The sequence below is a fragment of the Triplophysa rosa genome, linkage group LG15, assembly GCF_024868665.1.
Source record: "Triplophysa rosa linkage group LG15, Trosa_1v2, whole genome shotgun sequence".
Classification (NCBI taxonomy): Eukaryota; Metazoa; Chordata; class Actinopteri; order Cypriniformes; family Nemacheilidae; genus Triplophysa; species Triplophysa rosa.
Genome location: NC_079904.1, coordinates 23,946,690 through 23,965,604, shown reverse-complemented (window position 1 = coordinate 23,965,604; position 18,915 = coordinate 23,946,690). Strand labels below are relative to the sequence as shown.

Genomic DNA, 18,915 nt, shown 5'->3' with positions numbered 1-18,915 from the left:
AAAAGCACCTCACAGACAGACACTGGATTGATTTACTCTATTCAATTTGCATTTTGCATTTTGTTTATATCATGCTAATGATATTTTACCCTGTATATCCCTCAACCAAACCTGTTGACATAGGTTGAAAAAAAAGAAATTACTTTTTTGGATATGATTATATGACCTGTATTGTATGAGAACACACCTGTTCCGACCTCTTATAAGTTTTATTAATACATAAACACTTAGTTTTCACAACAATACAGATAGACATATTGGAATTTCTTCATGTGTTCAGCAGAACAAATAAATGTATACAGGTTAGGAACAATCTAAGGATGAGTAATTGATGACAAAGTTTTGTGTTTTGTGAACTATCCCTTTAATAACAATATATTTTCCATAATGTCTTTATTGTATAATTTCCATAGCTAAAAAAAAACACTTTTTAAAAGAAAGAATCATTAGTTCATTGTGTCATTTTTTGGACAATGGACAAAACCAAAATACAGTACTTTCTTTAGAACACCACAATACAACATTCTACATGCTTTACCTTAGGAAATTATGTTTTTTTTACTGTAGTAACCATGTTTTTTGTGCATTGATTACTATTGGCAAAACATATGTTAAAGGGATACTTCACCCAAAAATGAAAATTCTGTCATCATTTACTCGCCTTGGAGTTGTTCCAAATCTGTATAAATTGCTTTGTTCTGATGAACACAGAGAAAGATATTTGGAAGAATGCTTATAACCAGACAGATTTTGCCCCCCATTGACTCCCATAGTAGGAAAAAAACAATTTAGTCAAAAGTGCCCCAGAACTGTTTGATGTCCTACATTCTTCAAAATATCTTCTTTTGTGTTCATCAGAACAAAGATATTTAGACACATTTGGAACAACTAGAAGGTGAGTAAATGATGACAGAATTTTGATTTTTGGGTGAAGTACCCCTTTAACCCTAGAGATTTTTGTGTTTCTCCACATCCACAATCAGTTTTGCTGCATCTTTTGCAGTAGCCTTGTAAAATAATTGCTCTTAATTTCGTGGTCCAAGGGCTGTTTTGAGAGTGTAAACCTTTGCAATATTGTTGTTAAACTAATTGTTTCACAATCTTTAACAATGTTTAGTGTTTAATCAATATTTAACTTTCAGGTTGACATGTTATTAGTGACGTAAACATGATATACAAAATGGTACTCATTCAGTACAAGGATATATGTGACCCTGGACCACAAAACCTGTCATAAGTAAAATTATCGTAATATTGCTTGCTGCTGCCTGCTCTTTGTATCTATGTAAAGCTTAGAATTTCATCATCTCTCCACAACGTCATTACAGCCGAAAGCCAATAGAGAGCGTTAAAACAAACCTGTTTCTTTTTAGCCATGGCCTGCTACAGCGCCTCTGATAGACAACCTCAAAAGCCATTTTTTGCACCCTCAGTTCCAGGGTTTTAAACAGTTGTATCTCGACCAAATAGTGTCTTATCCTAACAAACCATACATCATGGAAAGCTTATTTATTCAGCTTTCAGATAGTGTATAAATAACTATTTTAAAAAATTGACCCTTATGACTGGTTTTGTGGTCCAGGGTCACATATCACAGCACCAGAGCATGACAATGATCCCAATTCAATTATTATGCACTGCATTCTTTTATGAAGGTGCCACTTTGTAGTATAAATGATGTGAGTAATGTTCCCTATCGAGAGCGGTCTCTCGACATTGCGGAAGCTTTCGCATATGGGAACTCCTCCCTTCTCACCTCTCCTGAAGTCTTATTGGATAATGCCAGTGAAACTGGCCAATTGTCGCGCTCGCAACCGAATGTAATTACTGGCGACCCGAGACAGTATAAATACATTGCACAGCGACAATACCTCAGAATCTTCTCTTTCACGCTGCCATCGTTGATATCGTCATAAGCTTCTTCATCCGATGGCCGCCTTCTGTTGTCTTTGCGCGGGTCCCATTGACCCGCAGGATACGCACAAGCATTGCATCTCCTGCCTGGGCCTGGCCCACGCTGAGGCGGCGTTCGGAGAGTCCGATTGCGCGCACTGTGCTGACCTGCCGGCGCGTGTCTTGAGGACTCGCAGGAACGTTGCTCGAGGATTATTCGGGTCGAGGCCCATTGCCGCCAAAGGGCCGCTGGTGAGCCCACCCATGCCACGTGGTGGCGGCGATGACGACCCGGCTCAGGGCCGCCGTCCTTTGCCATCGCATCGTTCCCCGGTCATTTTCACTGAGGAGAGCCTTTGTCCCCCTCCCGCCGTTGCGGATGCCATTTCCTTTGGCCTCGACGAGGAAGACGACGACTCTATGTCCATCTCTGCCTCGGTGAAGGACTGGGCGGAGTCGGAGCGGGACCGCACTGACTCGGAGAGCACCCCAGACCTCCAGGAGGAGTTTGTGAGGGTGCTGGAAAAGGCCGTTAAGGAGCTCGACCTTAGCTGGAGTGCCCCGGAGGACTTTGAGCCACGTGCTTCCTCGCCGTTCGTTGCAGCCGGCGCCGAGAGCGAGATCCTCGTCTGCTTCGCGCTCTTCCCACAGGCCGGCTAAGCAGGCCGCTGCCGCCGCTTCGGCTCCCCGAGACCCTGGGCCGGACGTCCGGCCTAAGCAGTGGTCTGCCCCAGCTAGGAAGAAGTACGGGCAGAAGAGAGGTCATCGAGGCGATAGCGGATCGTCTTCGGCTGCCAAGCCGCCTTCCTGACGGGTCTGCAGAGAGGAGGGGAGAGTTCGTGAGTGGACCGGTGCTCAAGCGGTGCCGTTTGCATCTTGTTTCCCCCGCTGTTGCGGGCGATTGTTGCAATGCTCAAAATGTTGTGTGTGTAAATGTATTTAAAGCACTTACCTCCTCACAAAAGGAGCTCTCTCCCCTTCACTCACACCACAATGTGTCCCCTGCCCTGCCACAGTGCAGCGCGAAGCCACAGTTAGAATACACTATAACCGGCATCCCCTCACCCACGGTAGCTCCCGTGGGCGAACGGCGGCCGGAGCCTCACGCGCTTCACATTCCCCAGCCAGTGCAATTAGCCTCGCGAGGGCAGAGCGTGTCTCCGGAATATCAGCAAGCTGTATCGCCCGAGGTAATTCGGCCGCTATGCATGTTTCTGAATGTGTGGAAAGCCATTCCGGGTATCTCAACTCAACTTTATTTATATAGCGCTTTTACAATTTTCATTGTTACAAAGCAGCTGCACATGAGACACATTGACTACAAGCAAAACAATCAAAGTTGTACCTGCAAAAACAAGAAAAGGTTGAAAACACAGAAGACAGACACACCCACACACAAAACACTCCACACACACAACACGCACACACACCAACACACACACACACACACACACACACACACACACACACACGTACGTACACAGACAAGTACGCACACACACACACGCTCAGTGAGAGCACACATTTAGGATAAAGGAGAGAGAAGCACAGGTCAAATATAACAGATAATAAATTCCTATATGCAATATTAATTAAGTAAAACTTTAAGATTCTAAAGCAGCCCCCCCGGTCAGGCAGATAGTGCAAAAACAGTATGCAAACGGTGGCGAGGAACCCAAAACTCTAATCGAGAAAAAAAACCTCAGGAGAACCCAGGCCCAACCAGGGGATTCCAGTTCCCCTCTGGCAAAAGCTGCTGCCTCTGCACAAGCTCCAGAGAACTTGCACAACAAGGCTAAATAAAATAAATAAACTTAATAATAAAATAAATTATAGTTTAAGATTATCATTAATAATCTAATAGCATTTGAAATTTTGTGGTGAAGACATGTCAAGAGACCGCGTCCTTCTTTATCCAGCTCTATCATCTCAGCTCTTGTCAGGTCCCCACTTCCCATTCTCCGCTCTACCATCAGGTCAGGCCATGAACTGCATCCTGCTCGCTGTGGTAACCTTGGAACAATGAGACAAGACTGGCTGAGAGTAGAGTACTGTTCTGTACTCTTTGATGCAACAAGTACATCAGTTGTGTTTTTGGTTCCGGTTGATCTAACTAATGCAGCCTAAACCCTCTGAAGATTTATATTATGGAAGAGTAGTGTATGCAAGATTAAAAAGATGCGTCTTTAGTCTAGATTTAAACTGACAGAGTGTGTCTGCCTCCCGGACAGTGCAGGGAAGACTATTCCAAAGTTTAGGCGCTAGATAGGAAAAGGATCTACCACCTGCACTTGATTTTGAAATTCTAGGTATTACCAACTGACAGGACGCCTGAGAGCGTAATGCACGTGAAGGACTGTAATACAAAAGGAGTTCATTCAAGTACTGAGGAGCTAAACCATGTAAGGCTTTATAGGTAATAAGCAAGATTTTAAAGTTAACGCGATGCTTTATAGGTAACCAGTGCAAGGTTGACAGAACCGGGCTAATATGTTCATACTTTTTTGTACGTGTAAGAACTCGAGCTGCCGCGTTTTGGACCAATTGGAGTTTTTGTAATAAGCCTGCAGGGCAACCACCTAACAGTGCATTACAGTAATCTAGTCTTGATGTCATGAATGCATGAATTAACTTCTCTGCATCTGAGATTGACAGCATATGACGTAGTTTAGATATATTCTTAAGATGGAAAAACGCAATTTTACAGGTGTTGGCGACGTGGCTCTCAAATGACAGATTACTATCGAATAGAACGCCAAGATTCTTTGCTGACGACGAGGGTTTTATGGAACATCCGTCAATAGTTAAACAGTATTCTTGGTTGTTACTTATAGCAGTTTTCGGTCCAATAAGTAACACTTCCGTTTTGTCCGAGTTCAGTAATAAAAAGTTGTTACTCATCCAGTTTTTTATATCGACTATGCATTCCATTATTCGATGGAACTGCTGTGTTTCATGAGGCTTCGAGGAAATATAAAGTTGAGTATCATCAGCATAACAGTGAAAGCTAACTCCGTGTCGCTTTATTATATCTCCTAGAGGTAGCATGTATAATGCGAAGAGCAGAGGCCCTAAGACTGAGCCCTGTGGTACACCGTACTGGACTTGCGATTTGCGTGACACCTCATTGTTTATTGCTACAAATTGAAAACGGTCGGATAAATAAGATTTAAACCATTTCAAAGCTATTCCCTTAATGCCGACATAATTTTCGAGTCTATGTAGGAGTGTGCTGTGGTCAATGGTATCGAATGCAGCACTAAGGTCTAGCAGCACCAATAACGAGATACAACCTCGGTCAGACGCCAATAGCAGATCATTTGTAACTCTGATCAAAGCAGTCTCTGTACTGTGACATGCTCTAAATCCAGACTGGAATTCTTCATTGATGTCATTCCTTTGGAGGAAGGAGCATAATTGAGTTGAAACTACTTTTTCCAGAACTTTAGATATGAAAGGTAGATTCGATATAGGCCTGTAGTTCCTTAGTTCTCTAGGGTCGAGTTGGGGTTTTTTGGGGTTATCTCTCCGTGGCTGCTAAATGTGATAGAACACGGGTATTCCCTTCGGTTCAGACGCAGGCCCCCCGCTTCAGCGGAGTTGTCCCGTCACTCACATTGCCGTGCAACGCTCCTGTGCTGAGACAGGAGATTCACAGCCTGCTCGGAAAAAGAGCGATAGAGCGGTTTCCTCCAAGCGAGGTAGTGTGCGGTTTCTACAGCCGGTATTTTGTGGTGCCCAAGAGAGATGGCAGACTCCGTCCTATTTTGGATTTGGGACCCATCAACCGAGCGCTTCACAAGAGGGCGTTCAGAATGATTACGCTAAAACAGATCCTGGTGCAAGTTCGTCCCGGGGACTGGTTTGCGTCCGTGGATCTGAAGGATGCATATTTTCACGTTCAGATAGCCCAGAGCCACCGGTGCTTCCTGCGGTTCGCGTTCGACGGAGCAGCGTACCAGTTTGCTGTGCTGCCGTTCGGACTGGCATTGGCTCCACGCACGTTCTCAAAATGCGTGGACGCAGCGCTTTCCCCTCTCAGAGCGAGTGGTATGCACATTCTGAACTATCTGGACGACTGGCTGCTTCTAGCCCATTCACGAGATGTGCTTGTCAGTCATACGCAGATGCTGCTTCGTCACTTGTCATCCCTGGGGCTGCGGGTGAACGTGCCGAAGAGCAAGCTTCTGCCGAGTTGGTCCATAACATATCTAGGGGTATGTTTCGACTCAGTGGAGATGCGCGCCCGCCTCTCTCAGGAGAGCTTGGAGTCCATCTCCGCCGCACTGCGCGCCTTCAGCCTGGACCGTTCCGTTCCGCTGAGGGTATTTCAGAGACTTCTGGGACTGATGGCGTCAGCATCACCAGTCTGCCACCTGGGTCTTTTGCACATGCGTCCTCTGCAGCTGTGGCTAAAGACTCAAGTTCCGCGGAGAGCATGGCCCTCGGGTCGTGTGCACATGCGGATAACTCACAGATGCCTCAGCGCTTTGGAATCGTGGCTCGACTTGAGCATGTTCAGCCAGGGCGTTCCCCTGGGGCTTGTCACAACGCACACGGTGGTAACGACAAATGCGTCTTCCTCGGGCTGGGGTGCAGTGTGCGAAGGCAGGCCGGCGTCGGGTCTGTGGTCGCCGTCTCTGAGCAGTTGGCACATACTGTAAATTGGCTGGAGCTGATGGCGGTGTTCTTAGCTCTGCAGACTTTTCGGTCTCAGCTGATGCAGCGTCATGTACTGATTCGCACCGACAACACGTCCGTGGTTTCGTACATCAATCGCCAAGGAGGGGACCACTCCAGAGCCCTTTTCGAGTTGGCTGCGAGGCTGCTGCTGTGGGCAGACCAGCACCTGCTTTTCTTCAGGGCAGCGCATATCCCCGGTCATTTGAACTGCGGAGCGGATATGCTCTCGAGGGGAGGTCTTTCCCAAGGGGAATGGAGACTTCACCCCGACTCAGTACGGATGATCTGGGATCGCTTCGGGAAGGCGGAGGTGGATCTGTTCGCGACGAGCGAGAACGCACACTGTCCGCTGTTCTTCTCGCTGCCGCGCTCCCCCAGGGAGACGGACGCACTGACGACGCACTGGCCGGACGCCCGACTTTACGCTTTTCCTCCGGTGAAGATTCTGCCCCTTGTGCTGTGCAAGATCAGAGAGGAGAGAGCGTCGGTGATCCTCGTTGCTCCGTTTTGGCCGAATCAGCCGTGGTTCCCGGACCTGAGAGAGTTACTGGTGTCCTCTCCGTGGCGGATTCCCCTCAGGGGCGACCTGTTATCTCAGGCGAACGGCTCGATTTGGCACCCCAACCCAGATTTGTGGAGCCTCCATGCCTGGCCGCTTCAGGGGTCTTAGAACCCCTCCCTCAGAGAGTGCTTGACACTATTGCGGAGTGTCGGGCGCCTTCCAATAGCCACTTATATGCTCTGAAATGGGATGTATTTAAGAAGTGGTGTATTAAGTGCGGTATAGACCCGGTGTCATGTCCCGTGTCTGATGTTTTACGCTGTCTACAATACAGGATGGATAATGGTGGCCTCCCGTCCACGCTGAAGGTTTATGTGGCTGCTATCGCCTCGTTTCGTTCCCCGGTTGATGGGCAATCGATCGGTAGGCATGCATTGGTGGTCAGATTTTTGAGAGGAGCTCGGAGGCTGTTTCCCTCGCGATCTCCTTCAGTACCCCCGTGGGATTTGTCTCTGGTGCTGAGGGCTCTCTCCTCTGCCCCCGTTCGAGCCGTTGGAAGCTGTTTCTGTTTTATTTATGTGCGCTTTCTTTCGGCACGGATTTCATTCGTTTTGGGGCCGGCGACTGCAGCGTCACTCTACGGCCGAAAGCGGGTTATGTGCCTAAGTTCCTGTCTACCCCGTTCAGAGAGCAGGTTATTTCGTTGCCTGCTTTGTCTTCCGAGTCGTCTGCCTCATGTGATGCTGATGCTCAGAGGGCTGTGTGTCCGGTTAGGGCTTTGAGGGCTTACATTGATCATACGGCCGGGTTTCGGCTGTCTGATCAGCTCTTCGTGTGCTACGGCGGGGGGACTAAAGGTTGGGCTGTCTCTGAACAGAGGCTCTCTCACTGGGTGGTGGACGCTATCAACCTGGCGTATGAGAGTCAAGGGCAGGCCTGCCCTTTCGGCATCAGGGCTCACTTAACTAGGGCTGTTGCCTCTTCGTGGGCTTGGGCTAGACGCGTTTCTATTAAGGACATCTGTTGTGCGGCTGGCTGGTCTTCACAGAACACCTTCGCCAGATTCTACAGGCTGGATGTATCCTCCTTAGCCTCGCATGTCCTCTCGGTGAGTACGGACAGCTCAATGTTACCTAGTTGCTGATCTCCTATATTGTGCAGTTGTTACCGTGTTACTGTTAACTCTGTGCTTGGTGTTACTGGACTTGCATTATATCTGCCCGGGTTTCCGCGCTGAATTTTACTATTGTGGTGTCTGCCCTGTCTCAGTGCAGCCCGCTCATTTCTTTGGCTGAGATATGCAAATTTTGTAGAAGACCGTTCTTGCAGCTCATTGGTCTGTCTCAGCCAATCAGCTGCGGGCCCTTCAAGACGACTTCGCGATTGGTTCATCTGTGTGCTTAACACTGGTGAATGTATGCGGTCGGTGTACGGCTGTCTTGCTACTCTCACGGCGGGATTGTATACAGTTCCCATATGCGGAAGCTTCCGCAATGTCGAGAGACCGCTCTCGATAGGGAACGTCTCCGGTTACTGTCGTAACCTCGGTTCCTTGAGAAGCGGGAACGAGACATTGCGCTGTTCCGTGTTCATCGCATGTCAGCCTTGGAGGCGTTCTATCGCAGATTCTGAGGTATTGTCGCTGTGCACTGTATTTATACTGTCTCGGGTCGCCAGTAATTACATTCGGTTGCGAGCGCGACAATTGGCCAGTTTCACTGGCATTATCCAATAAGACTTCAGGAGAGGTGAGAAGGGAGGAGTTCCCATATGCGGGGCTTCCGCAATGTCTCGTTCCCGCTTCTCAGGGAACCGAGGTTACGACAGTAACCGGAGACGTTTTCACTATTAAGAATGTAAAGAGACCCAGGGGCACTGCTAGCTATTCTGGGCCCCCTGGCTAAATTATAGTTTGGGCCTTTCATTTGTTCACGCAGGCCCCCCGGCATGTCGCTCCGGGCACCCAAAAGTGCTTTGGCCCTTAGAATCATCCTAACCTTCCCCTCTTATGGCACCCCTGAAGACACCTAGGACATTATGAGTAAAACGGAAGAATTAAATGTTAATTTTCAATGTTTTTATAAATATATCATTTTGATGACTTTGATGATTGTTATTGTTTTTTTATGTAAACAGACCTAGGACATTATGAGTGAAACAGAATAATTTAATTTATTTGTTTATTTTTATAAATATATCTTTACACACACGTTTTATTTTTTGGGGAGCTCTCCCCGCCCAGTATGGCCGTGCCCGTGCCCGACTGCGACAGAAACCCCGTCGATGCGCGCAGGCGTGAGTGTCTGCGCGTTCCCGCGCGAGATCGTTCATACAGCGCCGCGCGTGAGTAGCGCCGCCCGCCATTTTACATTATCGGGAATCGCGCGGAGCTCCGCCGGGGACGATTTACCGGTCTCATCATACCGAACCTACGCTCACACTAACCCGAACAACCCGGAAAAACACCGTCAGGTAACCTTGCGCCCGCTCAGGGGATTCAGTGCCGTTTACCGCTGTGTGGAGGTTTATTTCACCGCTGTTTGGAAACAATGTGAGGCGCGCGCGGGGGGAGGGGCTGTACCGGACACGTTTAACACACGTTAACGGAGTTAAATCAGACCTGCAGATCAGATTAAACATCAGCTTGAGAGCAGTTGTGTGGTTTATTATCGCGTGTGAGGTGCGGGTGCAGTCGTGTGTTTTACGTGTTTTGTATGGGTCACGCGGGTGAGTTAACGTTAGCAGGCTAGTGCTAATGTTGTTGACTGAAGACACTCCTGAACCATATTTAGCACACTCGTATTGTGATTTCATATATTTTTTCTTCATGCCAATAAATAACGATATCACCACGTTTGCTAGGTCATTCTTGTTTGTATAAACGCAGTTTGGCCGGTGTTTAGCTGAAGCGGCCCGATACCACACCGGCGCGTGTAACTTACGTGTTTCATTTCACCTGCGCTCAGGTGTGCAGCTATAATTCAATTCAATTCAATTTTATTTATATAGCGCTTTTCACAATGTGCATTGTTCCAAAACAGCTTTACAGGAGCAAATAAGAAAAACACAGAAAGGTAAAACACAGCACAGTGCATGGTGTTTATAGACCAAGCAAGATCTTTATAATAAATAATATCTAATAAATAAATAAATAAACCGCGCAAATGATACAAACAGTGTTTCAGTTTAGACATCAACCTTGTTTAGATGGTGTTTGCGCATAGAAACCGTGGAGATGATGTTTGATAGTAGGCCTAATTGTGTAGATTGTGTTTAATGCGTTTTTAACACCAGTACAGTGTAAAATACGTAGCTGATCCGAAATGGACTCACATCATTAGGTCTACACAATAATGTTTCACGTGTGTGTGTGCGTGTGTTAGCAGGATGATGTTCTGAGCTCATCATGGTTTGTTTCTTATGTGGAATACAGATTATGTGATATATTTGTTCATGTTGTGAAATAGCTCTGAGTTTTGCTGCCTTCACGTGCTCTCGGAAATTCGATAATTCCCACTTCAACCCGGAAATAATTGATGAAACAGTGCTCTTTTCATGTTAGCAGGTACTTGTATTGTTTTAATGCCACTAAATCATTAATGTTGTAATGTTACTAAATCCAGACCTTACTTCCGGGTTGAAGTGGGAATTATCGAATTTCCCGAGAGCGCACGAAGGCAGCATAAATTATATTTGTGGGTGATGGGGGTGTGTGTAAGAATCGCTTTAATCATGTCTGAAATACGTGTTAGTGATGTCATACTTTACCAAGCCTTGCTTGTCATATGCATGCAGACGAAAACAGCCTTCAGTGTCAAATTGAATAAAATGTAAATATATTTTTAAGTGCCCTTATTTGTCTGTCTGCCTCTACCAAAACCTGGAATAATTTGGCTCATTGCATTTGAACAGATTTCTGGAGACATGGCCACAGAACATATTAATGGGAATGGTACAGAAGAACCAATGGACACGTCTGCTGCAGTTACCCATTCTGACCACTTCAACACTTTATTAGAAGCTGGTTTACCACAGAAAGTTGCAGAAAAGCTAGATGAAATTTACCTAGCAGGTAAGCCAAAACTCCAACCCTCCAAATGGACTCCACACCCTTGTTCTATATCACATTGAGTGCTTGTTGAAGTGTGCCCGTCACGTCTCTCTCTCAGTAGGGAATTGGAATGTAGTTAGCAACTTTGTGTGGTTTCATCGCAAAATGGGTACTGCAGCGTCGAGCGATGCTGAATTACAACGGCCAAACCGAGCGTGTCTGGTTCGATCCAGAGAGGAGTCTTTTTGAGGATTAGCTGTTTTAAAGGGGGGTGGGGAGGGGGCAGTCCTGGGGGAAACGTGGGCCAGCTGGGCATATGCTAGGACAATAGACGCAGCTGTCTGGAGCAGGGACAGGTGAACTCCCCCCTGTGTCTTATCGCTAACAGATGCTAAATCTAAAGGGGTTGAGATGAGCTGGGTGCTTTTACAATAATCATTATTGTTTATTTAAATGAATGAGTAGGTAGGTGATAGCCGGATGAATGTAGGCCATGCACTAGCGAGGGATATTTAAAAGGCATGTAACTATGTTGTGGCACAGTATATGGTGATACAGAAAGCTATCAAGCTTTTTACTCAATGTAACGTCTGTTTAAACCTGTTGGTTAAGCTGCCAACACATGACGTGTCGCCACATAAAATGTTTTACTTTTTTGTGAGGTTATGTCTTTTAAGTCTTTCTTTCAACTCTGCTTTAAATTTAATTTCTGTTAGTTTACATACAGAAGGTTCAACGAAACCTTAAATATTGTCAGTTCTATAAGAAGTTGTATGTGCAACAAAAATGTTCGTGAAAATGTTTAATGTTTTGCAAATATGATATTTGAATTTGATTGACATTGTTACGCCCCTTATGAAGTTGATCAAGTTTTACTGCCGCTTCCACAAACACAAATACATCAAATGTATTTCTGAGAGGATTTCAAAATATTATTTTTCCTTGAAGCATCGTCCAAATGATGATACCCTTGAACTCTCTCTCCGAGTAACACTGTTACTCTGATGTACAACAGAAAAATCTGATTGGACGCTGGTTGTGACGTGCTGTGTGTGATGTCTGCCGTGGGTGAAACGTGTCTGAGATTTGCCTGCTTTCCTCCCCGCAGGTCTCCTAGCTCACAGTGACCTGGACGAACGGGCCATTGAAGCGCTGAAGGAGTTCAACGAGGAAGGTGCACTGCAGGTTCTCGTGCAGTTCAAAGAGAGCGATCTATCCCATGTGCAGGTGAGCACGATTGCTGCGCTGTGTGTGAGCGATAACGTGAAGTGAGCCTTTATTGACTCTCTCTCTCTCTCTCTCTCTCTCTCTCTCTCTCTCTCTCTCTCTCTCTCTCTCTCTCTCAGAACAAAAGTGCCTTTCTCTGTGGCGTTATGAAGACCTACAGACAGAGAGAGAAACAGGGGTCCAAAGTTGTAGACTCCAGTAAAGGACCGGATGAAGCGAAAATTAAAGTAAGTCCAGTGACAGGTTTCTGATGTCCGTAATGAATGTAGATGTAATTTGCTGTTTTTTTGTCTTCAGACTCTGCTTGAGAGGACAGGCTACACCCTTGATGTCACTACAGGCCAGCGCAAGTATGGCGGTCCTCCCCCTGAGTCCGTCTACACGGGTGCTCAGCCCAACATCGGAACAGAGGTGAATGAAATGCTGTTAGAGGTCTGTGAGGATTGCGTCCAAATGATGAATGATGTACACTGTTCTGGAGTAACACTGTTACGCTGACGGTTTACCGCTAAGATCTGATTGGACGTGACACTGAACATTTGAGGAGGACCTGACTGCTATAAACCCTACAGTCAGCTGTTAGAACACCCACGGCGTTCATTACGAAATAGACTTTGATGTGTAAAAAAAGTTTTCAGTGTGTGTGTCTCATCTCCACTCTCTGTGCTGCAGATCTTTGTAGGGAAGATCCCGAGGGACTTGTTTGAGGATGAGCTAGTGCCTCTGTTTGAGAAGGCTGGACCGATCTGGGACCTGCGTCTGATGATGGACCCTCTGAGCGGCCTGAACAGGGGATACGCCTTCCTCACATTCTGCACTAAAGAGGCTGCACAGGAGGCTGTCAAGCTAGTAAGAACTATTTCTTTAGTTGTCGTTCTGGCTCAAAATGGCGAAGCTCCATAAAGCACATACACTCATCCTTAAAATAATTTAAATGCCTGAGGAATATTTTGAGCAAAAAACTGAAACCAAAACGCACACAGCACATGCACTGCTAAGTGCTCGGTACTAATTTACTGAAAATGTAGCAGTGTCTTTGTTGAACATGCTTATGTTGTGGCATTTGCATTGAAACATCAGGTTTTCAGTTTGGAAATGTGTAGTGGTTTCAGGAATGGTGCTTAAGTGTTCACCTGTCCTTTTTCTTTGCAGTATAACAATCATGAAATTCGCTCTGGCAAACTCATCGGCGTGTGTATCTCGGTCGCAAACAACAGACTCTTTGTGGGCTCCATCCCCAAGAGCAAGACAAAGGAACAGATTGTAGAAGAGTTTTCCAAAGTCACAGGTGAGCCGGTGATGTTGATGTATGCACTGCTCCATGCTGAACATTTCGACATGTATTCTCTTGGGGTTGAATGATGTACCAAACTCGCTGTCTTCTCACCATCAGAGGGTCTCACCGACGTGATCCTGTACCATCAGCCCGATGATAAGAGGAAGAACAGGGGCTTTTGTTTTCTGGAGTATGAGGACCACAAAACGGCAGCACAGGCGCGACGGAGGCTCATGAGCGGGAAGGTGAAGGTCTGGGGCAATGTTGTCACAGTCGAGTGGGCCGACCCTATCGAGGACCCTGACCCGGAGGTCATGGCGAAGGTCAGAACCTGCTCGGACTATAATTGTCTGGTTTTTCTTTTGACTAATTTGAATCTTGTACAGTAACGACTGCCTTGAAGTATGTGAATATAGTGGTCTGATTATTTATTCTGTGTCATTGGCTGTCCAAATGATGAGTTTTGTACGTTGTTCTGGAGTGATTTTGTTACGCTGCCAGTTTACTGCTAAGATCTGACTGGACAGCCACTTGAAGCTTGTGCTGCTCTCCTTGCCGTAAGTCTCAGGGTTTCAGTTCTAACGTACTGACAGTCTGTTGTGTCCACGTGTGCCGTCAGGTGAAAGTACTGTTTGTCAGGAACCTGGCCAACAGCGTAACGGAGGAAATACTTGAAACAACATTTGGCCAGTTTGGAAAACTGGAGCGAGTGAAGAAACTTAAAGACTACGCCTTCATTCACTACGATGAGAGAGACGGTGCGGTGAAGGTAATGGCATTGAGAATTATTTCGGTGGGGTGGGAAGCCTGTTTGTCGAACGGCGATAACAGCGGCTCGATGAATGTTGACAGGCCCTGGAGGAATTGAACGGAAAAGATTTGGAGGGAGAGAACATCGAGATTGTGTTCGCCAAACCACCAGACCAGAAGCGGAAAGAGAGGAAGGCACAGCGCCAAGCAGCGAAGACACACATGTGAGTTTCTATGGGTGTCTTTCTCGAGGAATTATTCTCTTGTGTTCTTGAAGTGTCTGTATTGTTAATATACTGTACGTGCGCTTGTTGTTTTTATCTAGGTATGATGATTACTACTATTACGGCCCCCCTCAAATGCCACCTCCCGCCAGAGGCCGGGGCAGGGGTGCCGGTCGCGGCGGTTACGCCTACCCGCCCGACTATTATGGCTACGAAGATTACTACGATTATTATGGTTACGACTACCATAACTACAGGGGTGGCTACGATGACCCGTACTACGGCTACGATGATTTCCAGGTGCCCGCTCGAGGCCGTGGGGGGCGTGGCGGAGCGAGAGGCGGGGTGTCTCCGGTGCGCGGCCGAGGGGCCGGCGCTCCACGGGGCAGGGCGGGCTTCACGCAGCGCGGCGGTGTCGGACCGGGAGCGAGCAGAGGCCCACGGGGAGGAGCCAGAGGCGGGGTTCTGCCGAGAGGGCGCGGGGTACGTGGTGCTCGGGGTGGACGCGGTGGAAATGTAGGAGGCAAGCGCAAAGCCGATGGCTACAACCAGCCAGATTCCAAGCGGCGCCAGACCATTAATCAGAACTGGGGCTCGCAACCCATTGCACAGCAACCCTTGCAAGGTGGCGATCATTCTGGTAACTATGGTTACAAATCTGACAACCAGGAGTTTTATCAGGATTCTTTTGGGCAACAGTGGAAGTAGAGATCGTAGGGCCTTTTTTTTGTTTTTGTTTTTTTAAATAAGAAACCCTTTTTATAGAGACTTGATTGGTCCTAAAACACGTTAAAGGTTGCCCCCTCTCTCTTTTTCCCGGCGGGTTTTCTTGTATATATTTTAAGAATCCGCTTGGACTCGATCAGTAGTCACACACTCCCACCTGCTTCTGCCGAACTGATTTTGTCTTATGTTTTGTTTGAGAATCGTTTCCTACCTTTTAAAAATCGGGATTGAAATTTTTAAATTTGCAGTTCTGTGTCTATTTGGCAATTTAGTACCATGTATGTTCATAGGATTTTTGCTCTCCATGTCTTGAAGTAGGTAACAGCAACAAAAAAGGAAGGGGGAAACTGTCTCCTAAACATGTATTCAAGAAAAAAGAAAAAAAATTGATATTTGTATGTTACAAAAGATAATGCTAGTAAAATAGCTTGTCTTGTGTTTGGGGAAGAAAAAAAAAAAACACGATAAAAGGACTTGATCCTAATTTTTGGCTTTACATTTTGGCTTGTATTCTTTGCTGTTTGTCTGCTTGAATAAACATACACGCACCAGTGTACAAAAACTCAAATTGTGTTTCAAATTCATGTTTCGGCAAATTCTCTCTTCAAATTGCCTACAAATTTATGGCTCCTTGTGGAAGAAAAAGGACTAAAGGTTTGCCTGTTAGACGTGCTGCTACCTCACTCTGCATGCCTTCAGATGATATATCACCGACAGTCCACATCCCACTCGAGCTTTATGTGTAAAAACATGATATCATTTCACACAATGACGACAACAACAACAACAGTTCACTGCCATTCCAATCTGGAGCCTTCTCTCTCCTGAGGTCCCGCTCTGTGTTTTTTTTTGTGATAAGCATTCAGAGGGGTTTTGTTAGAAAAACTCAGCTGAGATCGACGCTCACTCATAGCCACAGAAAGCACAATTTGACCCAAAGCGGACGAGGCGTCTTTGTCGCTGGAGACTCTTAACTCTTTGCCCTTGCACGTTTGTTCCAAATTAGTAGTGAACGGTTGGAAATCTATACAAGCATGCATGCACTGTTGTCTCTAGTCAATCTGTTCCGTTTCTCTGTAAAGGATCATAACCCCTCTCACCCTTTCCCTAATACCTGTCGCTTCGAGCCAAACCGCTGCTTGTCTACTCGTGCATGCCACAGATCACAGGGTGTTGGTAGTGTCTAGTGAATGCATCATCCTTGTTGTGTTTTGTTTTGATATCTTTATCCTTTGTGTTGTTGTATTTGTTGTTAACGCTCCTCTAATTTGTGTCCCTTTTGTCACCTGGCTAGCAGGGTAAGGGGCTGGAGGCGGCTCTTGACACGTACCAGTGAAGGCCGAGTCGCTCTGTGGGGTGCTGCCGGTGGATGCGATGGTAAGGTCCGTTCCACGGTCCGACTCGGTTCCTGCCTTACGGAAGCTCCCCGTCTGCCTCCAGGATTGCCGTCAGAGCCACCATAAGACCTGTTTGGACTTTGAACCGTAATGCCACTACAGTAACTTCTGGAGGTGGAGATGCCCAAAGGACGTTTCTCCTCGACGTGAAATGTATTTTGCACTTTGTAGATGTTTGAAGTGGCTTGGAGGTGCTGTTGGTGTATATTATTGTGCGTTTTTAACCACGGCTTGGCATGTGTCGAGTCTTGCTTTGTTTTTTATTTGATGTGTTTTTACCACCTGGCGTACTTGGCCAGGCATTCCAGGTCAATGGTTCCTCTTGGAACCTTTTTTTGCTTATTTTCTTCAGTAAGTTGATGTTAAAGGGTGGGTTAACTACCTCATCGTGGAGGCTGAAACTGCCCTGTCTGTGCTGTACATATGATGTAAGCAGGGCTTTTAATATTCCACACTTATGCACAAGGGCCGCAGCAGAGCCAATGTACTCATAGTGTATTATAGTCCTTTTGTATAGCGCAGAACAGTCAGACTGGACATGTGTCTGAAACTCATATGATGAGTCTAAAGTCACTGGTTTGTTTTCTGTAAAGGTGAGGAAAAGCTACTTTTTAAAAGCTTGAGCTATTTTCTCAAGCATTTTGTAAAAAATCCGCAGCTTGATCAGTTTTTAATCGACATCATCTCTTTTGTATGCCGTGTCACAGTTTCAGAGGTAAGTTTATAAATGTCATGCACTAGAATGAGACGGCCCATCAGATCTCACAGGACCGAGAGGAACTCGTGCTTCCTTGTTCTCCTCTCATCAGAGGCTTGAGGTCAGTCTCCCTGCCGCTCATCTTCAATCAGACTGTTGCCATAACTCTTGAGTCTGTTGTGTGAGCTGTGCTTGGGATGGACAGGAAGTGATGTCATGTAACTGGGCACACCAGAGCTGCCTTTACATCACATTAAATGTGATGACTTAATGAGATATGCATCATTGTGGCCATGTGATTGGTGATTTTAATTCTGTCTCTCTTACAAGTACAGGGTTTATATCTTTGAAAAGGGATTTTCTTTTGCATCTGATAACATTGACTGAATTTTGAACATGACTGACTGCCACTATTTCTGTATGATCGTGAAGCCATTTTATCAGAAGTGGTGTTTGTTTTGAATTCACAATACTGCTGCATTAGTGTTTGCATTCCTGCAAATAAATTTTGTTACTGAACATGTGTGGATGGTTTTGTCTTTAGAATCATTTATTTCTCAAGCAAACTTACATTTTCTACAGCATTAATGTAATCTCCAGTAACGTAGTATATACGTCTGAGTCTTATAATTGAGCTATGATTTACTTTTATACACTCTGTGTCAGTGCATTGTTTCACAGACTTAAGTGTGTCATTGGTCTCGGTAATGTCTCACTGAAGGTAACAGGAAATAACTCGTGACGCGAGTTAATCGTTTTTTTGAGTTTTGAAGCAACTTCCAGAAATATGAAAAGAAATGATTTGAGCACGAACAAAAGGGCGAAAAACAGGAAGAGGCCAAAAACGTCATTCCTGTTTCCTTCCGCCACGAGTGACGTCACTGCCGATAGGCGGAGTCTCCGAGTTGTTTCAGTTGTATCTATGGTTTCAGTTTTTTGTTTGCTTATTTATTATTTCAAGTTCCCGTATTTTTTTTAAGTATGAAATATATTTATCTAACATTTTGATTAAATTCTTACATTCGCGAAATAAAACCAACCAATTCATATATTTAGGGAGCATGTTATACTGTTGTGTAAAGTGTATTATATAATGATTTTGATTTACAATTAATTAATTTATTGGGATCGCGTCTTGGAAAATATTTCAAAGCGCCTTCAAACACAAATTATCCACGGGTGCCATCATGCAGCACATTTTAAAACATTTAGATAATTAAAATGTTTATTATGTTTTTAAATGGATTATATGTTTAAAGCTATATATTTATTTGTTTCAAAGAATATCGAATAAAACACGTTTTTTACCAGAAAATGTACATTTGTGTATATTCATTTTTTATAAAACGCCAAATAGTATATGTTTACAAAATAAAACAAAACTAACATAAATATTCTTAACAATAAAATCACAAACATTTTCCCCCAAAGGAACAGCTCTTCCTCAGAGGCGGGACCTCACGACGATGACGCAATTTTACGACGCGTC

The 18,915-nt window shown here is 45.6% G+C and overlaps 1 protein-coding gene across 8 annotated transcripts; it reads left to right on the top strand.

The window, feature by feature from the left end:
- Positions 1-9,400: 9,400 nt before the first annotated feature.
- syncrip (synaptotagmin binding, cytoplasmic RNA interacting protein) lies at positions 9,401-17,945 on the top strand. Of its 8 annotated transcripts, none has more exons than XM_057353161.1 (12): positions 9,441-9,550; positions 10,991-11,150; positions 12,238-12,356; positions 12,476-12,583; positions 12,654-12,767; positions 13,029-13,205; positions 13,509-13,644; positions 13,750-13,955; positions 14,252-14,401; positions 14,485-14,606; positions 14,708-15,089; positions 16,630-17,945. In XM_057353161.1, the coding sequence occupies exons 2-12, from the start codon at positions 11,003-11,005 to the stop codon at positions 16,666-16,668; spliced, it is 1,701 nt and encodes a 566-aa protein (XP_057209144.1). In that variant the 5' UTR covers positions 9,441-9,550; positions 10,991-11,002; the 3' UTR covers positions 16,669-17,945. The 8 variants fall into 8 exon arrangements, with proteins under 8 accessions (XP_057209146.1, XP_057209145.1, XP_057209144.1 ...); XM_057353160.1 differs by having other exon boundaries at positions 16,627-17,945; XM_057353159.1 differs by having other exon boundaries at positions 14,708-15,231.
- Positions 17,946-18,915: the final 970 nt, after the last annotated feature.

Excerpts from the sequence above, each read along its gene's own strand:
- syncrip (XM_057353163.1), top strand. The coding sequence starts at position 11,003 with ATGGCCACAGAACATATTAATGGGAATGGTACAGAAGAACCAATGGAC. Across the intron at positions 12,584-12,653 it reads CGGATGAAGCGAAAATTAAA|ACTCTGCTTGAGAGGACAGG; the intron begins GTAAGTCCAGTG and ends TTTTGTCTTCAG. Across the intron at positions 13,206-13,508 it reads CACAGGAGGCTGTCAAGCTA|TATAACAATCATGAAATTCG; the intron begins GTAAGAACTATT and ends TTTTCTTTGCAG.